The sequence below is a fragment of the Rana temporaria genome, chromosome 11 (genome assembly GCF_905171775.1).
Source record: "Rana temporaria chromosome 11, aRanTem1.1, whole genome shotgun sequence".
NCBI classification, from domain to species: domain Eukaryota; kingdom Metazoa; phylum Chordata; class Amphibia; order Anura; family Ranidae; genus Rana; species Rana temporaria.
In genome coordinates, this window is record NC_053499.1 from 160,982,274 (window position 1) to 161,003,404 (window position 21,131).

A 21,131-nucleotide genomic window follows, 5' to 3' on the forward strand; every position below is an offset into this window, starting at 1 on the left:
AATTCCTATTCGCGAACGACTTACGCAAACGACGTAAAAAATTCAAAATTCTACGCTGGAAGGACGGCCATACTTAACATTGATTACGCCTCAGTATAGCAGCTTTAACTATACGCCGGAAAAAGCCGAACGCAAACGACGGGAAAAAAAGCGACGGGCCGGCGTACGTTTGTGGATCGCCGTAAATAGCTCATTTGCATACTCAACGCGGATTTCAACGGGAACGCCACCTAGCGGCCGCCTTAAAATTGCATCTTAGATCCGACGGCGTACGAAGACGTACGCCTGTCGGATCGATCCCAAGATGCCGTCGTATCTTGTTTTGAGGATTCAAAACAAAGATACGACGCGGGAAATTTAAAATAAACGCTGATTGCGATTTTTTTTTTACCACAAATATGTAGAAGAATACGTATCGGCCTAAACTGAGGGAATTTTTTTTTTTTAATATATTTTGGGGGAAATATTTATTATAGCAAAAAGTAAAAAATACTGCTTTTTTTTTTTTTTCAAAATGGTCGCTCTATTTTTGTTTATAGCGCAAAAAATAAAAACCGCAGAGGTGATCAAATACCACCAAAAGAAAGCTCTATTTGTGGGGAAAAAAGGACGTCAATTTTTTTTGGGAGCCACGTCGCACGACCGCGCAATTGTCAGTTAAATCGACGCAGTGCCGAATCGCAAAAAGTGGCCTGGTCATTGGCCAGCAAAATGGTCCGGGGCTGAAGTGGTTAAAAAAAAAAAGGCACCGCTGAGTACCACACACATCTCCAGCCATAATTATAACGCAGGGCCCTCCACAGGGAATGTTTTCACACATTGCCCACATTCCTCATTTCAATTACATATTTATTTATTTCTTTTCATCAGAAACGAGTTGACAATTATTGTTGAACGGAGATAATTTTCTGCTAAGTTACTTGTTGCGTCTCCGATAATTAATTGCGCCTTGTTTATGTTTTGCTCACAGTGCAGTTTGACGATTGTCAAGGTAACGAGGAGGTGAGATACGAAGTCTCCAATCCCAACTTCAAAGTGGAAGGCGATGGATCGTTAATCGCGCTGAGAAACGTTACGGAAAATATCCGGGCGCTGTTCATCCACGGGCGCTCCCCCCACTCCGACGACATGGCGGAAGTAAAGATCCTCGGCAGGAAGGAGCGACATAACTCCATCAAGGTGAATCCCTCCTACATCTTTTATCAAGGGAATGTTTGTCAAGGTTTTTTTTTTGTCTGTTTTGTTTTTTTGCTTGTTTTTTCCCCTTGCTCAATATTTTTATTGACATTTTCATTTCAACATTTTTTGTTTTTTTCTTTCTTGTTCATTATTTTTTTCTGAAATTTTCAGGAAATTTGTGAAGGTTTTTTATTTATTTATTTTTTTTGCTTGTTTTTTTTCTTTCTTGTTGAAGATTGAAGTTTTCAGAAAGTTTGTGAAGGTTTTTTTTTTGGTTTTTTTGCTTGTTTTATTTTTGCTTGTTTTTTTCTTTCTTGTTCAATATTTTTATTGAAGCTTTCAGGAAGTTTGTGATGGTTTTTTATTGTATAATTTGCTTATTTTTTCGCCTGTTTTTTTTTTCTTTCTTGTTCAAAACTTTTATTGATGGTTTCAGGAAGTTTGTAAAGGTCTTTTTTTGATTATCTTTAACACCAATGATGGGACACTATTCCTCCCACTGACACCAATGATGGGACACTATTCCTCCCACTGACACCAATGATGGGACACTATTTCTCCCACTGACACCAATGAGGGGACACTATTCCCCCCACTGACACCAACAATAGGACACTTTTCCTCCCACTGACACCAATGATGGGACGCTATTCCTCCCACTGACACCAATGATGGGACACTATTCCTCCCACTGACACCAATGATAGGACACTATTCCTCCCACTGACACCAATGAGGGGACACTATTCCCCCCACTGATACCAATGATGTGACACTATTCCTCCCACTGACACCAATGATGGGCCACTATTCCTCCCACTGACACCAATGACGGGACACTATTCCTCCCACTGACACCAATGATGGGACACTATTCCTCCCACTGACACCAATGATGGGGCACTATTCCTCCCACTTACACCAATGATGGGGCGCTATTCCTCCAACTGACACCAATGATGGAACACTATTCCCCCCCCCCCCGATGACACCAATGATGGGACACTAACCCCCCCACCCGATGACACCAATGATGGGGCACTATTCCTCCCACTGACACCAATGATGGGGCACTATTCCTCCCACTATCACCAGCAATGGGTTACTAATCCTTCCGCTGACTCCAACTACAATCTGCAACTCTGTTAACCTTTCTCTGTGATCCAGACAGCCCCGCCAGGCAGCTCAGGCACTGGGTGTACAAGGAGGAAAGCCCCAAAAGCAGAACTTATATAGCCAAGATTACATTTTATTCCGACTCTTATGTTATAAAAAAAAAAAGCAACACGTTTCGGTGAGTTCAAAGGGCTTCATCAGGGCTTGGGGCTGTGTAGAGGGCTGATAAAATTGGAGGAAGAATCCTAAGGATTAGCCTGACGATCGCTCCTGAGCAGCCAGACGACCAGATCCTGGAGCTCTGTATAGCCCGGTCCTGGACACGCCCCCCCCCCCCCCACAGCTGATTACACTCCAATTGAAGGGTCTCTCCTCCTTACAAAGCAATAGAGATCTCATTCGCTATCTGTAAAAATAGTAGTGGCCCGGATTCAGGTAGATTTGCCCCTTATTTACGGAGGCGCAGGGCAGCGTTTTTGCCCTGCGCCCCCGCAAATTTACTGCACTACCCGCGATTCACGGAGCAGTAGCTCCGTAAATTACGTGTGCGCTGTGTAAACTTGCCCTGCGTAAGGGCGCCTAATGTAAATGATCCCGTAGGGGGCGGGCATAATTTAAATTAGGCGCGCTCCCGCGCAGAGCGTAGAGCGCATGCTCCGTCGGGAAACTTTCCCGACGTGCATTGCGGCAAATGACGTCGCAAGGACGTCATTTGCTTCAAAGTGAACGTGAATGGCGTCCAGCGCCATTCATGAATCACTTACGCAAATTACGTCAAATTCGAACGTCGCGACGCGGGAACGACGGGTATACTTTAGCATTGGCTGCCCCTGCTATTAGAAGTTTTAGCTTACGCTAAACACGCCGTATGGAAACGACGTAAATTGCGTATGCAGGGCTCGCGCAACATTGTGATTCGGTGTTAGTATGCAATTTGCATACTATACGCTGACCACAATGGGAACGCCCCCTAGCGGTCATCGCAAGAATGCAGCCTAGATATGCGTGGCATAAGAGCCTTATGCTACGCATATTTTAGGCTGCAGTCGGCGTTACGATGTTCCTGAATCAGGAGCATTCGTAACGCCGGGGCAAGTAAGCAATTGCGCTGTGTAACCTATGGTTACACAGGCGCAATTGCTACTTGAATCTGGGCCAGTGTAATGATTTATTTTATTTTTTATAAATCTGTAACCAGCCAGGGCCGATCCTAGGTGGGGTGCCAGGTGTGCAGTGCACCCAGGCGCCTGTGACCCTAGGATCGGCCCTGTAACCAGCCCGGAGTTCTCCTTTAACATTGTAACAATATTGCCATGGCGACCCACCTGACGGGTACACAGTGTCCATTTTATTACATAACGATGAATCCTCTCTTATTACATTTGTGTTTTGCTCAGATTCCTTTTCATATTAAAGCTTCCAAAATTATTTCATTATATCACCTGATGGAAAATTAATATTTTTTTGGAGAGCCTGTAATTAGTTTCTGAGTCGCGGGGCCCCCGCCGGCGTCATGTATTATGGAAGGAGCTCAGAAAAGCTCCGCTGGAGACGTTTGTCTGGATCGAGCGTTTACACGGAGAGCTGCCAGGGAATTACAATTGTCCCACTATCCCAAAATAACCCCAAAATAACCCTCCTGCAGGAATCCAGAAATCCCCCCCCCCACAGGACTTGACCTGTGAGCAGTAGCGGCCACTCCACACGGGGGCGCCCCCCTAATTCATGCGCTCGGCACCTAATCTCCATGCAGGGCGCCGGACGCATTGATTTCAATAGAGTTTTTTTTTTTAAAAGCACATGTTTAGAACCTGAGGTTTTGATTGGCTTTTAAAGAGGGTGGGCTCGGGGCGCAGAGCACTGTGCCCCGAGACCACCCAGTTGTGTGACATTAGCGAATAGTCACTATTGTCTTCCTGATTCTCCTCCTGGCCAATCAGGCAGGGGGTCCTGAGACTCGACTGGCCAGGGAGTCTTAGGCCTCGTACACACGATTGGTTAACCAGAGGACAGCGGTCTGATGGACCGTTTTCATCGGTCAAAACCGATCGTGTGTGGGCCCCATAGGTTATTTAACCATCGGTTAAAAAAAAGCCAACTTGCTTTAAATTTAACCGATGGATTCCTAACCGATGGGAAAAAAACGATCGTTAGTAGGCACGACCATCGGTTAAAAATCCACGCATGCTCAGAATCAAGTCGACGCATGCTTGGAAGCATTGAACTTCATTTTTTTCAGCACGTCGTTGTGTTTTACGTCACCGCGTTCTGACCCGATCGGTTTTTTAACTGATGGTGTGTAGGCGCGACGGAACATCAGTCAGGTTCATCGGTTAACCAACGACAACGGTCCTTCAGACCGTTCTTATCGGATGGACCGATCGTGTGTACGAGGCTTTCGGATTCGGGTCTCAGGACCAGTGGCGGGTTAGGCGGCAGAGAGTGGAGACACGGCAGAGGAACCTGCTGGAGGAGTGGACACTGGAGCCCCCCCAGGGTGAGCGGGAAACAACCACCCCCCGAAAGGCCAGCAAACAACCACCCCCCCCTTGGGCGGCTGGCAGCGCGGCACTACAATCCCCCCACCCCTGATCTCTAGGTGGTGGACTGTGTTGTCCTCCAGCAGCAGAGGGGTGCGGGCAAGGGGCTCCAGTATCTGGGGGTGTGGTTGTAGTGCCCTGCTGCCAGCCGCCCATGGGGTTGTTTTCTGCCCCCCCCAAAAGAAAAACACACCAGCCTCCACTGGTGGGGGACTCCAGTGTCCGCTCCTCCAGCAGCTTACGCCGCCGTGTCTCCCCTCTCTTCTGCCTAAGCTCTAGGCATCCAATGGGATCACCTGACGCTTTGGCCAGTTGGGAAACAGGTCCCAAGGCCTGCCTCCTGATTGGCAGGAAGGAACTTTAGTGTGATAATAGTGGAAATTCAATCGCTATCGTCACACAACTGTGAGGGCTCGAAGTGCAGTACTCTACGCCCCGAGCCCACCCTGTTTTGAAGCCTATTAGAGCCTCCGCCTCTAATTACGCGCTTCAAATGTAGATCAGGGGGCTGGATGTATTGATAGCGGGCGGCACCTGTGCACCATCTATGGACGGGCCGCCACTGCTCAGGACCCACTACCTGTTTGGCCGGGGAGGAGAAGTAACGGCCCCATGGCTCTTCACTCTGCAAGCTTGATCGAGGAGCCAGCAGGTGGAGGGGCGGAGGGGCATTAACAGCCTCTGCCAGCTTCCAGGAGCCCTACCCTGGATCCAGCACCACTACGTCATTGGCCTCCTAAGGTAAGGCCACTGATCGCCGACCTTCCTGTCCATCCGGGGAGTGAGGGGGCCAAGTTTGTTTGCCACCCCCCTCCGAAATTATTGAACACCAGCCGCCACTGACTGTGAGCAATGGCTTCTCTCACCCCTTTGGCCCGACTCCTCCATTATCAGGTGTTTGTGATTTATTTGCATTCGGCAGCAATAAACCAGAACGAAGCGGCCAACCAAATGACCATTAAGGCCCCGTTATGATTACACGGAAAGCAATCAGTCTTCCCGCACCTCCATAATTTCCCTGTCCAAGATGTAATTGCTGTATCCAAGGATCGGACGGCGGCCTTTAGCTGTGCGGAAGCCCCGTCTCCACTTCCCATTACATTTCCAATCAGCGGGCTTAATGCTTCATTTTATAGAGACAAATGCCGCTTAAATAACTGCAGTAAAAAAAAACACAGAAGAACCATAAATATTTCATAAGGACGTGTTTTTTTTCCACTGATTAGGCTGTTATTGCCGGACAGCCGGCGGGAGAGAACGGGACGGCCGGTCATTTGGCGTGCCGAAGATTGTCCGCTGGCAAGACGCAACAAGGCTTGAAGTTCATAGATAGGGATTTGAAGGATATAATGATTGACATGGAGGTAGCGGTGTTAACCCCTTCAATACTGGACCCCAACCCCCCTTCAATATTGGGCACCCCCCCTTCAAAACTGGGCACCTTCCCCACCATCAATACCGGGCACCTTTTCCCTCCCCCTTCAATGCCGGGCACCCCCCTTCAATACTGGGCACCTTCCACCCTTCAATACTGGGCACCTTCAAACCCTTCAATACCGGGCATCTCCCCCCCTTCAATACCGGGCACCCCCCCTTCAATACCGTGCACCTTCACTCCCTTCAATACCGGGCACCTTCCCCACCATCAATACCGGGCACCTTTTCCCTCCCCCTTCAATGCCGGGCACCTTCCACCCTTCAATACTGGGCACCTTCACACCCTTCAATACCGGGCACTTCCCCCCCCTTCAATACCGGGCACCTCCCCACCGCTTCAATACCGGGCACCTTCACTCCCTTCAATACTGGGCACCTTCACCCCCTTCAATACCAAGCACCTTCCCCCCCTCAATACCGGGCACCTTCCCCCCCTTCAATACTGGGCACCTTCCCCCCTTCATTACTGGGTACCTTCCCCCCTTTCAATACTGGGTACCTTCCCCCCTTTAATACTGGATACCTTCCCCCCTTCAATACCGGGCACCTTTCCCCCTTCAGTACCGGGAACCTTCGCCCCTTCAATACCGGACACCTCCTCCCCTTCAATACTGGACACCTTCCCCACCATCAATACAGAGCACCTTTTCCCTCCCCCTTCAATACTGGGAACCTTCCCCTCTTTAATACTGGTCACCTTCCCCCCTTTCAATACCAGGCACCTTCCCCCCTTCAATACTGGACACCTCCCCACCTTCAATACCGGGCACCTTCCCCACCATGAATACAGGGCACCTTTTCCCTCCCCCTTCAATACCGGGCACCCCCCCTTCAATTCTGGGCACCTTCCCCCCCTTTCAATACCAGGCACCTTCACCCCTCTTCAATACCGGGCACCTTCCCCCCTTCAATACCGGACCCCTCCTCCTAAATACCGGGTACCTTTCCCCTCCCCCTTCAATACCATGCACCTTCACCCCCTTCAATACTGGGCACCTTCCCCCCTTTATACCGGGCACCTTCCCCCCCTTCAATACCAGGCACCCCCTTTAATACTGGGCACCTTCCCCCCTTCAATACCGGGCACCTCCCCCCTTCATTACTGTGCACTTTCCCCCTTCAATACCGGACACCTCCCCCCCTTCAATACTGGGCACCTTCAGCCCCTTCAATACCGGGCACCTTCAGCCCCTTCAATGCCGGGCACCTTACTCCCCCTTCAATACCGGGCACCTTCATACCCTTCTATATCGGACACCTCTCCCCTTCAATAGCTGCACTTTCCCCCCTTCAATACCGGGAACCTTCCCCCCCTTCAATACTGGGCACCTTCACCCCCTTCAATACCAGGCACCTTCACCCCCTTCAATTTCCGGGCACCTTCACCGCCTCCTTCCTGCCCAGGCTAATTTTCAGCTTTCAGAGCTGTCACACTTTAACCGCTTGCTGACCAGCCGCTACACAGTTATACTGCGGCAGGTTGGCTCGGCTGCGCAAATCACCGTCGTTGTACGTCGGTCCTTTTTAATTTTTTTCATTTTTTTTTCTTATTTTCGAATATTCAAATTTACGAATTTAAGAATTGCGATCATAACGAATGACCCAAAAAACAAAAAAAAAATTAGTGTACTGACATTTATAGGTAAAGTTGACCCAGGGAAAATTCGATTGGCTCTTGGGGGATCGGGGAGAATTTTTTTCCCCTGCTGGTGCAAATTGGATCTCATGCTTTCCTGGGTTTTTTCGCCTTCCTCTGGATCAACTGTGGATGGTTTTATGTCTTTTTTCAACCTAACTATGTAACTTATGTAACGCCTTACTTGAGGAAAACGCCTCACGTTGGAGTAAGTCAAGGATAACAGAGTACTTGATATGTAATTAAAAATGTGCTTTTTTAGGCAGCTTTGATTGGCGGGTTCCTTAAATACCGTACATTTAAAAGTAAGGGAAGCGTGTGGTACATGTGTGATGATAACCAGAAGTCCGCCCGAGGAAAAGTTTTAATTGAAAACAATTACGGTTGTCCTTAACATAAAAGGCTTTTTTAATTAATCCCCTGGCCGCCAGAGGGGCTGTGAAATGCATTACCCGTCCTCTCCGGGAGCGGAGGAGTTAAAGACATCTCCTCCGATGGGATTTGGGAAAGATTTGTATTCCGGTGAAGCCTGAGCTGTATTTGTTGGCTGAGCATACCAGCCATTCAACAACTGTATTGTTAGCTCTTGAATTTAACCCCCCCCCGCCACCTGGTATTATACGTACCACCTCCCATGGGCGTCCGCTCCATAGGGCAAGGGGGGAAATTGCCCTGCCCCCTGGAATCGTAAGAGAAGACACTTAACTTGCCCCCTGTGGTGCAATGGCCGCCGCGGCAGCCGTGGACTTTTTTTCTAAGTCTGCTGCTGGCCCCGGGGGGCTGGGGCTGCTCTCAGTCTTGTTCCGACTTATTCACCGCGATACATACAGACACATCCGCCCCTCCCTCCTCACCCCCGGTCCGAGCATCGGATTGGTTCTGCCGCTCGGGCCTCTGATTATTCTTCCAGAAGCGGATTTGTGAGGTCAGGTACTGATGTTGGACGAGAAAGCCTGTCCCCCCAGTCAGTCAGGGCCCCCGCACTTACCCCATCTCACGGGCAGTAGGCGGCGGTGGCTTTTCTTAGGGCTGGTGGTGGCTGCTTTCTCGTTTCCCCTGTGTTTCCTCCCTCTTTCTCCTGGCGGCCCATATAATCGGATCTCTTTTTGCCCAATCGGGTGACGGGTCTCATGACCTGCTTCCTGATTGGCCGGGAGGAGAATCAGTGTTACAATAGCGAATATTCATTCGCTATTGTCACACAACTGGGTGGGTTTCAGGGGCAGGCCTCTGTTGTAGGCAACTAGTAGAGATACCAAAGGTAGATTTTGAGGACTTTGTCAATCACATCTTTGGTGCTCATTAAGGAACACCTGGCTCCCTCTCCAGCAGCATGTGCTCACCTTTCCTTCACTCAATGTCGGTTAAGGCTTTATGCACACGGCTGCAAGAGAGCATACAGCATGCATGCAGCATAAGGGAGCGATGGGTGCCGGGGGGAGCGATGGGTGCCACAGGGCAGCGATGGGTGCCGCATACAGTCCCCCTCTGCATTAATAGCTTACGATATGCGACGGTGTGAGGCAAGTAGGAAAAAGACGAAACATTGTTCCCAGGAATGCAGAACGAGGGGCTCCAGAGTGTCTGTTCTGAGCGGAGAAAGTTGGTTTTGCAGCTTTCTCTGGGTTTTGTAATTCCCAAGCTGGGGTCTGGAGTTCGGAGACTTCAAAGAGTATTGGAAGGGAGGAAGCATCCAACGCGGTGTCCAGGTCTTAGTGGAGACCAACAAGTGGAGACCAACAACCAACATGCATACAGGGAGGCTGCTACACCGGCGAGCATTAACTTTTTTGCCGGTCAGGCGGCATCAGGCAATGGGCTCGGGATCCATCGCAGCTCCTTCCCCTTTCATGGGTGGTTCCCGCTCCATACAATCCACTTTTTTGCATGTAGTTCCCGCTCCACCTGCTGAACCAAATAGGCTGAACCAAGGGTGAGCGGCGCGGGCCGAAGAAGCTGCCCAACTACTTTCCGCACGTGGACATGCCATCCGGCGGCGCCAGCCTGACAACCCCCGCAATGTGTTGTCTCAAGGTCCTGGGCTCAAGGCTCCAAGGGTGACTTTGGAGCCCTGGAACTGGCAAACCGTAAGTCGTATCGACAGCAGACCGACACCCCACACCCCCATTGGTACGCTGGGCCACGGATAGCAGCCACGTCCTGCGGGAGGGATGCAAAAGGGAACGGTGTTCCAGCTGTGGAAAACGTACAGGAACGTGGTTCCCATGTGTTTCTGCAGGACTCGAGCCCTGGTGTGTACAGATGTGTGCACACCCTTTATATTCCACAACAGGGCTATAGTTCAGGGCTCTGTTGAGGGGACAGGTGTGCTCCATCCAGGAGACATGTTGTTCTCTACTCAGGAGACCCCCCTGTCCACATAAGGGAGTGGGCCTATTGCAGCAGGACACAAGGCAATCCCGTACACAGACATTCTGGCCATGTAAGCTCAAGAGCATACACAAGGCTGAAAGCTCTTCTACCCTTATGTAACAGTGCTGGACCAATCACCAAGCACCATCTCAGTCACATGCAGTAAGTGTGATGGAGGGATGCAATGGCAGTGGACCTAAAAAAAAAAGTGATTGTGGGGAATTAAAGCAAACCTGTTGGGCACGCTTAGCAGACTGCAGTACGACAGTTCACATGCTTGTGCTGCAATACCAGATTTTACCAGTAGTTGGCAGTGCACCTGGAAGCCAAGATGTGGTATCGGCAGTTGCAGGCAGCCGTGTCTCTTTCTCTAAAAGACATTTTCAGTAAAACTGCTTTGCTTACCCGAAGGACAATCAAAGTTATTTACAAAAGCAAGTTTGCCCAGACGGTGCCGTCTGATGAAGCCCGCAATCAGTGTTCCTTTTGCTTGACTAAACATTGCGATGAATTCGGCGCTCATCTCCACACCAAAACGCCTCATTATTATCAATCTCCACATGACAGATAAGGACACTCGATTGATGAGTCGTGCTGCTTGATTGACATTAAGTGGTACATTTTAACAATTGCCTGTTACACCAAGTGAACAACAAAAACACACACAGCAAATTAAATTACCACCTCCAAGCATTCCATTGTGTTTGGAACTTTCATTTTGTTTCACTTTTCTTTTTTTTTTCTACATAAGACAACTCCAGGCGAAGTTCAGTTTCGGTATTATATATGCTATATTACCAAAAGTATTGGGACACCGGTCTTTACACGCACATCAATGTTAATGGCATCCCAGTCTTAGTCCGTAGGGTTCAATATTGAGTTGGCCCCGCTCTTTGCAGCTATAACAGCTTCAACTCTTCTGCTCTCAGGTCGCCATGTAGTGGAGGCCCGTCCATTAGGGGTGCCAGAACGCCACCCCTCTCTATCCACCGCAGCTATTTTGACAGGACACCCCCACCCCCTATTCATGCGTCCGGCCCCTTTCACTTGCCCCTATAACAGCTTCACCTCTTCTGGGAAGGCCGTCCTCAAGGTTTAGGAGCGTTGAATACGGACAGACTGACATTGGCTCTTGTAGGAGCCCATCCCGCTTGCTCGTGATCAGAAGCCTGGACCAAGAGCTGTCAATGACAGCTTGGTCAGTGTGTTGCGAGCATGCTCTCAGGTCGTCATGCAGTGGAGGCCCATCCATTAGGGGCGCCAGAACGCCACCCCTCTATCCACGGCCGCTATTTTGACAGGACACCTCCACCCCCTATTCATGCATCCGGCCCCTTCAGGATGCCGGGGGCATAAATTACAGTGGCAGGGGTGTCCTTTTGAAGCACCTTATTAGGGGCAAAGGCTCTAATAGGCTTAAAAGGGTGGGCTCGTGGTGCAGAGCATTGTGCCAGGAGCCCACCCAGGTGTTACAGCAGCAAATGAATATTCGCTATTGAAACACTGATCCTCAATCTGGCCAATCAAAAGCATTTCTGAGACCCCTTTTCTGATTGGCTGAAAAAAGTCCCAATCGGCCGCCGAGGAGGAGGGAGGGAAACGGAAGCCGCTACGATGCCCTTGGAGAGCAGGGTAACGGAAAGCCGTTGCCACTGCCGCGCAAAGGGAAGCCGCCGGTTAAGCCCGGGAGCAGCGCTGCCCACCATAGATGGGAACATGCACCAGACCCACCCGACCGACCGCTACTGCAGCCATGGATGCATATACACGGTTAAAGCCCACCTTTCTTGCTGCCACATAAATGGGTTATGCAGTCGGCAAGAGGTTCATCTATAGAGGGTTGGGTGGTAAGGGGTTAAGGACAGCTTGGTCAGTGTGCTGTGAGCGTGCTCTCAGGTCGCCATGCAGTGGAGGCCCATCCATTATGGGCACCAGAACGCCACCCCTCTCTATCCACGGCCGCTATTTTGACAGGACACCTCCACCCCCTATTCATGCGTCCAGCCCCTTTCAGGATGCCGGGGGTCACAAGCTCATCTATAGAGGGTTGGGTGGTAAAGGGTTAAGGAACATGGATCGGATTTTATGACTTCAGCACTGTTGCAGGATTTGCTAAATAGCATAATTCATTTACTGACTGGTTTCCCCCATTGCCTGGAATTACTTTATAAATCTCACAGCAAACAAAGCGAGTTTTAGGACCTCTTATAAAACACAAATAAGCAATGATTTAATTTGGCTCTTTGTTTGATCGAGAAAAAAAAAGCAGCGTGCCAAAATTGTATCTCCGGCTCTCATCATAATCGTATGAAATTATTTATAAAGGAATTACGGTGTCGTGTTGTGGGACGCTCTCTAGATCTTCAGATTGACTTATCAGTATCATTTCCCAAAGTTGATTGCCGATACGTTGCTCATTATGAAGAGAGCAAAGCTCCGGGTTTGTTTTGTTTTTTTTGCCCAAATAACAGAATCCGGCTCGGTGCCATTATTTTTTTTTATCGCGCCGTGAGGTTGCAGCTTCGCGAAAATAAAACAAGAGGAAGGCTGTCCTAAATCCCCAAAGTGGCTAAAATCAATTTTCAGATGCAAATGTGGATGGCCTAGGTGAGTTTGTTTTATTAGCAATGCAGCGGCGCCTGTCACTGGTTTTGATCTAACAGCCACATAAAGAAAAGGAGATTGACAACACAAAACCGCATTATAGTTGCGGCAAAATTTTTATGTTTCTTAAGGCGCTTAGAACAATAATTTCAAGGTAGAAATGTACATCTGATTAGAAAAGATAGCTGTATTTTTACCCAAAATTGTATCTTCACCAAAAATGGTATCATTACCCCAAATGTGTGACATTACCGAAAATGGTATCTTTACCGGAAATTGTATTAGTACCAAAATTTGTGACATTCCCCGAAACTGTATCTTTACCCAAAATTGGATCTTCATCCAGAATTCTATTATTACCTCGAATTGGATCATTACCAAAATTTGTGACATTACCCAAAATTGTATCTTTACCCAAAATTGTATCTTTACCCAAAATTGTATCTTTACCCTAAATTGTATCTTTACCCAAAATTTTGACTTTACCCAAAATTGTATCAAGCCAAGGTCGATGCAGGAGGAGAGTTTAGTATTTGGGGTCACAAGCCGAGGTCGATGCAGGAGGAGAGTTTCTTAGTTGGGGTCACAAGCTGAGGTCAATGCAGGAGGAGAGTTTAGTAGTCGAGGTCACAAGCCGAGGTCGATGCAGGAGGAGAGTTTAGTAGTCGGGGTCACAAGCTGAGGTCGATGCAGGAGGAGAGTTTCTTAGTCGGGGTCACAAGCCGAGGTCGATGCAGGAGGAGAGTTTCTTAGTTGGGGTCACAAGCTGAGGTCGATGCAGGAGGAGAGTTTAGTAGTCGAGGTCACAAGCCGAGGTCGATGCAGGAGGAGAGTTTAGTAGTCGGGGTCACAAGCTGAGGTCGATGCAGGAGGAGAGTTTCTTAGTCGGGGTCACAAGCCGAGGTCGATGCAGGAGGAGAGTTTAGTAGTCGAGGTCACAAGCCGAGGTCGATGCAGGAGGAGAGATTAGTAGTCGGGGTCACAAGCCGAGGTCCATGCAGGAGGGGAGTTTAGTAGTTGAGGTCACAAGCCAAGGTCGATGCAGGAGGAGAGTTTAGTAGTCGGGGTCACAAGCCGAGGTCGATGCAGGAGGAGAGTTTAGTAGTCGGAGTCACAAGCCGAGGTCGATGCAGGAGGAGAGTTTAGTAGTCGGGGTCACAAGCCGATGTCGATGCAGGAGGAGAGTTTAGTAGTCGGGGTCACAAGCTGAGGTCGATGCAGGAGAAGAGTTTAGTAGTCAAGGTCACAAGCCGATGTCGATGCAGGAGGAGAGTTTAGTAGTCGGGGTCACAAGCTGAGGTCGATGCAGGAGAAGAGTTTAGTAGTCAAGGTCACAAGCCGAGGTCGATGCAGGAGAAGAGTTTAGTAGTCAAGGTCACAAGCCGAGGTCGATGCAGGAGGAGAGTTTAGTAGTCGAGGTCACAAGCCAAGGTCGATGCAGGAGGAGAGTTTAGTAGTCGGGGTCACAAGCCGAGGTCGATGCAGGAGGAGAGTTTAGTAATCGAGGTCACAAGCCAAGGTCTATTCAGGAGGAGAGTTTAGTCGTCGGGGTCACAAGCCAAGGTCGATGCAGGAGGAGAGTTTAGTAGTCGGGGTCACAAGCCGAGGTCGATGCAGGAGGAGAGTTTAGTAGTCGGGGTCACAAGCCGAGGTCGATGCAGGAGGAGAGTTTAGTAGTCGGGTTCACAAGCCGAGGTCGATGCAGGAGGAGAGTTTAGTAGTCGAGGTCACAAGCCGAGGTCGATGCAGGAGGAGAGTTTAGTAGTCAGGGTCACAAGCTGAGGTTGATTCAGGAGGAGAGATTAGTCCCAGGGAGGTCAGGATCGGCACTGACTGGTCATATTGCATACTTTGAAGATCTACCATAATGGAGCCTTCCATCTGGTCACCATAGCACTCACTTAATGGTTCTGGTCACCAAAGCCAACTATAAGGACCAGAACCTTATGTTATTTACATTACTTTAAAAGTCCTATATAGGCTTGTTTATTTTTTATTTAATACAAGGTACGAGGGGTGTTGGTACCCCATATAAGGATGAATAATGCTCCAAGATACAAATCTTTGGGTTATTTTCTATAAGATCTCGTGGATCTCTTGTATTGTATCATAATTGTTGAGCCAAGACCACAAAATGACCACCTTGGACCTCAATCATGTGACTAATCCCTGGCCAAACTGCAATTACATTCTAATCCTTTGAGGAGAAAATTATATGAGGTCAATGATATAACCAGTGGCGCTGCGTCCATAGTGAGCGCAGGAGCGCCGCCCCTTCTCTCCTGCACCCATCAATTAACAATAGATATATTCATGCAGGACTCAGAGGGAGCGTGGAGGATGGTGCTGACCCAAGAAAGGTAAGTGCTGGGCGGGGGGCAAACTGGCAGCATTTGATGGGGCAAACTGGCAGCATTTGATGGGGCAAACTGGCAGCATTTGATGGGGCAAACTGACAGCATTTGATGGTGCAACCTGGTGGCATTTGATGGGGCAAACTGGCAGCATTTTATGAGGCAAACTGGCAGCATTTTATGGGGCAAACTGGCATCATTTTATGGGGCAAACTGGCGGCATTTGATGGGGCGAATTGGCGGCATTTGATGGGGCAAACTGACGGCATTTGATGGGGCAAACTGACGGCATTTGATGGGGCAAACTGGCGGCTATTGATGGGACAAACTGGTGGCTATTAATGGGGCAAACTGGCGGGATTTGATGGGGCAAACTGGCTGCGTTTGATGTTCACAGTGGCGGCAATACAGGGGCACAGTAGCTGCATTTGATGGGCACAGAGAGGCTGCAATTGATGTTTTTTTTTGTTTCAGTTTGTTTGTGCCCCCCCCCCCCAAAATAAAATTTGAGCACCAGCCACCACTGGATATGAGTATTTTATAAGAAAATGTTTGCATTTTATTGAAAACTCGTTTGGTGCACAAAAATCTCTTTGCCGCCGTGTGCAGGTGTTGGCCAAGGCGGGAGATGCCACTGGCAAGAGTTAACAGAACGGAGTCGCGCCTCGCCAGCCTCTCTGATCTTCCATTTCAATTAGTTCCAGTCACATCTTTTGGCTGAAGCAATTTTGCGCGACACGTTGCTCCTCCCCTGGGAAATCTATGCGGCGGCCTGCCCTTCTGTCGCCTGAATCCCGGGGAGTGCTTGGCATCACCATACCCAGCTAGAGATGACAAGTGCTAACCTGCCTTCATGCTCTTTCCCTGCCCCCCCCCCCCCCCAGAGCTCACTTTCATCATCTGTGACGGAGGTTTGTCCTGTTTGCACGGTCAAGTGTGGCTCTTCATTATTCATGAGCAGATCTTGTAAAGGGAGCGTCACAGCTGTGACCTGGCAGGATGATATGGCTGTCGCAGGTGTGAGCGTCGTTCTACCACGCCTCAGCTGGAGATCGACAACAGTTTGTCGCTGCTCTGTTTGTACGGATCCTGGTGCCTTGAAATCAGTTTAAATTTATAAAAAGCGAAGTGAGACGCTCCCATCAAAAAAAGGCCCTTCAATAGGTACAATAAGAAATTGGCAGGTCATCATCTCAGGGCATGTACATTTCCTTATGTTGAGGTCTCCTTAACACATCCAGTGCCCCCTGAAAAAACATCCCGGTGGATTGCTTGGAGGTGACATGCCACCCCTGGACACCTGTTTTAACCAATGAAAGCCCACTGCACCATGCAGAAACCTAGTGCAAGAGATACGGTTGCAGCATGGTTGTGGTCCTGTCCCATTCACTTGAGTGGGTCATGTTTGGTGGCGGTACCTCTTGCCTGAACGTGACGTAATTTTTGGCATGAACTCATACTGTCCCTGGAAGTCCCACTCCTGCTACCTCAGAAAAGAAGACTGGTCAGGACTCGTGCTGTACAGGTCCTTCTTCGCAAACCAGAGTGTCTTTTAACTGAGACCATGGGGTAGTGGAGATCCCTCAGTACTTCTTTCTCTCTTAGCTCCCAGCATGGAGGCAGAGCCCCCCTCAACCTGGGGTCCCCTCCAAGGCCACACGACACAGCTTCCTCACTTCATCTTCCACCCGACTCCCCTGCTCCATCATATTTAAAGTCTGATCCAGCCACCCTGCCTGGGCCTTCTGCCTGGGGATTGTGTAGATTCCCTCAAGTATGCAAATCAGGACCTCCTGGTCTCCATCCACTAGCTTCCAGAAGCTTCTCCAAGCTTCTAGAACCAGAGACCTTACTTGTAGATCCCTCCACTCCGACTTTGAGTAACCCCACCCAATTAGAGACTCACACAACTACCATGAGTCACAAAAACAAATGTACCTGCACTAGTCTAGCACTAGAGGGTGCTACAATTGGTCAAAGTTGCATCAAAGTCGCCTCTATCCAAAGTTGCGTCAAAATTGCGCCCACGTTGCACTGCAACTTTGGAGTTGTACAAGTGTGAATGGAGCCTAAGTTCATCAGCGGCTCTACACATCACATCTATGGACTGGAAATCTGCAGTATATTACATTTTTGTTCCAGGAATTATTTATATTTCTTTTGACACAGAAGTCCTTAGCCAAGGTCACCAGGTTCCCAGCACCGAAAATCAGCATGCTGCTGAACGGACATTGCTCTGCTTTCTGCTCCTATTGAACATCTGCCGTATCACTAAGTAGTTGTCACCCTAGACCTAGGTGTCCTCGTCCTTCAGGTCCTCCTTCCATAGAATACATTGTTACTGCAATCTCAGGCCCAACGTCTGGAAATTCAACAGCAAAATGGCTCCCCAGGTGTTGGGTGAATGTTATGTATCATCTGAGCAGCCATTAGTCCAGCATGTTGCCGGTGAAGCGTTGAGCGGGTTAAGGAGAGAATATTGCTCGGAGCATCTGTCTGGCGTGTCGTAGACTTGTTGGTAACCGAGTATCTACAAGAGGTCCTTGTACCCGTCAGTCAAAAAAAAAAAAGAATCCGGCTCTTTGCATTTTAATGCAGGGCTCTCGAAAAGCAGCTGATCCTTGCAGAGAAGAACGCGTCGGTTCAATTTCAGCCTGTGACACAATCGTCATCTTCAGAGTCCTTTTAACCCAGAACTATGCTGAGCCGATGATTCCGCGGCGGTCTGCCGACCTTCCTGCAAAACTTTTAGTACAAAAGTACATCTCGGTAATTAAATTTTGTTTCTGGACTTGTAGAATTTTTTTTTTTTTCCAAGGGTGACTGAGCAAAGAAATGTTCTTGGAAGGGAAGCGGTGTGTGTGATGTGTTCGCCGTAAATGATTGGATTCCAGCGGAGTTTCCAAGGTGACCAATTCTAATAAGCGGGAAGATCAGATGCATGGCGGCCCATGCTGCATTCAGAGCTCTATTGAGAAGGGGCGGCCATTCATTACCGTATATAGAAATCCTACAACAAATATTGATGTGTCGGAGATTTCCGCTTCTGAGATGTGGTGGCTGCATTCCTGTGTGACATATTTACCATCCTCTTCTCCTCTCTCTATCCTGAAATAATGGGGGGGGGGGGGAAGGGTGCAAGGGAGCACACAGGGGGACCCGGGAACCAGAAAGAGGAGGCATTAGAGACAGGAGGGGTGGCACATATTGGTACAGATCCCTGTATTTCCCTCTTGTGACAGCAGAATGTTGGCGAGAGGGAGAGAAGGAGAAGCCTACTTTCAGCTGCTGCAGGAAGAAAATACAGATTGGTTCTACTAAATACCACCCCTGCCGCCCCTCCTGTCCAGGTTCTGGTGGTCGGCAAGGAAGGTTTGTGGTTTACCTGTCATTTGCCTACAAGGTGGATCGCGATTGACAGGTTGCCAACCCCAGGATTAGAGTGTGCCCAGGCACACCTGGCATACCCCTTGCTCACGCCTTTGGTTGGGTGTCCTGGACAGTGACTAGAAATGTGCATGGTGGAAAAACTTGAACATGATGATTGTGTCACTTGTTTAACCGATTGACGACCGGCTCACGCCGATATATGTCGGCACAATGGCCCGGCTGCGCAAAGTGACGTATATATACCGTATTTATAGCGGTATAACGCGCTCCCGCGTATACCGCGCACCCCCAAAGGGACCCCCAATCATGTGGAAAAAAAGTTATTTTTGTACTTACAGTTTTGGTGTCTTGTGCGGCGTCCATCGGCGGCCTCGTCGGGTCCGGCGTCCTTCTGCAGCTTCGGGTGTCCTCTTTGGCGGGTCCGGCATCCTTCTGCTGGTTCGGGTGTCCTTCTGCGGCGGGTCCGGTGTCCTCTTCGGCGGGTCCGGTGTCCTCTTCGGCGGGTCCGGCGTCCTTCTGCGGCGTCCTCGCGTCCTCCCCGCTCGTTTCCCGCGCCGAGTTTTGAATACTGCGCCAGCATATACCGAGCGCAGTACACTCGGGCAGGCTCGGCAACTGTCGCGCTCACGTCCTGTACGTCCAGGTCGTGACCGCGGAAGAAGCCGAGACTGGCCGACTATACCCGAGTGTACTGCGCTCGGTATATGTCGGCGCAGTATTCAAAACTCGGCGCGGGAAAGCGGGTATCGGCATCTATATCGCTCACCCACTATTTTGGGCAAAAAAGTGCGCGATATACGCCGATAAATACGGTACATAACTTAGAATTTCCCGCCGTGCGGGCGCGCCCACCCCTGCCGTGAGCTCCGTGACTGTGACCGCGGGACCCGCAGACTTGATGTCCGCCGGTGTCCCGTAGAGCTGCATGATTCTGGCTAAAATGAGAATCACGATTTTTTTCCTTAGAAGATAGATCAAGATTCTCTCACAATACTTGCGGCGTAACATCAACTTTCACATTAAAACAAAAAATAAATTGGGCTAACTTTACTGTTTTGTTTTTTAAATTTTTATTAATTGAAGTGTATTTTTTTCCCAAAAAATTGGATTTGAAAGACCGCTGGGCAAATACAGTGTAACATAAAATATTGCAGCAAATGCCATTTTTCCCCCTATGGTCTCTGCTAAATATACCGTATAGACGCGAGTATAAGACGAGTTTTTCAGCCCTTTTTTTGGGCTGAAAATGACCCCCTCGGCTTATACTCGAGTCAGCGTACCGCAGTCCATTGCCACCTGATCTCACTGTGCCCATTGCAGAATCCAATCTGTGTACCCGAGTCCGTGCAGTGTTAAAAACCGCAGAGGTGATCAAATATCACCAAAAGAAATCTCTATTTGTGGGGAAAAAAGGACGTCAGTTTTGTTTGGGTACCACGTCACACGACCGCAAAATTGTCAGTTAAAGCGACGCAGTGCCAAATCGCAAAAAGTGCTCTGGTCAGCAAGGGGGGTAAATTCTTCCGGGGCTGAAGTGGTTAAGCGATTAAATTGTCTGCTCTATATAAACGCTAATATAAGATGAAAAAGTACGGTTCTAATCTAACAATGTTTTCTCAGTTATTCACAGATCCAGTTACACGTCCCCGTCATTTGGGTCCATTACCCTCCAGGGGGTTTGGATGCTCTTAGTTCGGAGTCCCCGCTGTAAAGGATTTTCTTGCTTATTTTATTAGAAGTAATAGAAGTGATATTGCCCATAGCAAGCAGTGCGAGGCTTTCATATTCTACACTCACATAGAGGGAATTTAGTTGCCATGGAGAGATGACGGTTTGTCGGAGAATCACTTGTTTTCTTTAGAGTCTCCTAACTCTTCCTGATCATTTTTTTTGACAAGTTGGTCTTTCTTTCGGCGTGGATCTTCTGCTTTGTCTTTCCTCTGTAGCCTGTGCAAAATCACCGGACTAAGGAACCCGGGCAGCGGAGGGATGCGGGTTCTACAAGTGGCGGCTGGCAGTCTACCAGCAAAAAAAATAAAAAATTCTAGGAGAGAAGACGTACCCAATGCGCACTCTTGCCATTGCCGCCATTGTACCCAGTGCGCACTCTTGCCATTGCCGCCATTGTACCCAATGCACACTCTTGCCATTGCCGCCATTTTACCCAGTGCACACTCTTGCCATTGCCGCCATTGTACCCAATACACACGCTTGCCATTGCACCCAATGCGCACTCTTGCCATTGCTGCCATTGTACCCAGTGCACACTCTTGCAATTGTCGCCACTGTACTCAGTGCACACTCTTGCCATTGCCACCATTGTAACAGTGCACACTCTTGTCATTGCCGCCATTGTACCCAGTGCACACTCTTACCATTGTACCCAATACACACTCTTGCCATTGCAGCCATTGTACCCAATGCACACTCTTGCCATTGCACCCAATGCGCACTCTTGCCATTGCCGCCACTGTACCCAGTGCTCACTCTTGCAATTGTCGC

General features: G+C 49.2%; 1 protein-coding gene across 1 annotated transcript in view; it reads left to right on the top strand.

Annotated features, from left to right (window-relative positions):
* CDH13 (cadherin 13) overlaps positions 1–21,131 on the top strand; it is a 561,676-nt gene that overhangs the window by 234,648 nt on the left and 305,897 nt on the right. Inside the window, exon 3 of the mRNA XM_040329592.1 lies at positions 971–1,179. Within this exon, the coding sequence (XP_040185526.1) occupies positions 971–1,179 (209 nt within the window). The remainder of the gene's footprint in view (positions 1–970; positions 1,180–21,131) is intronic.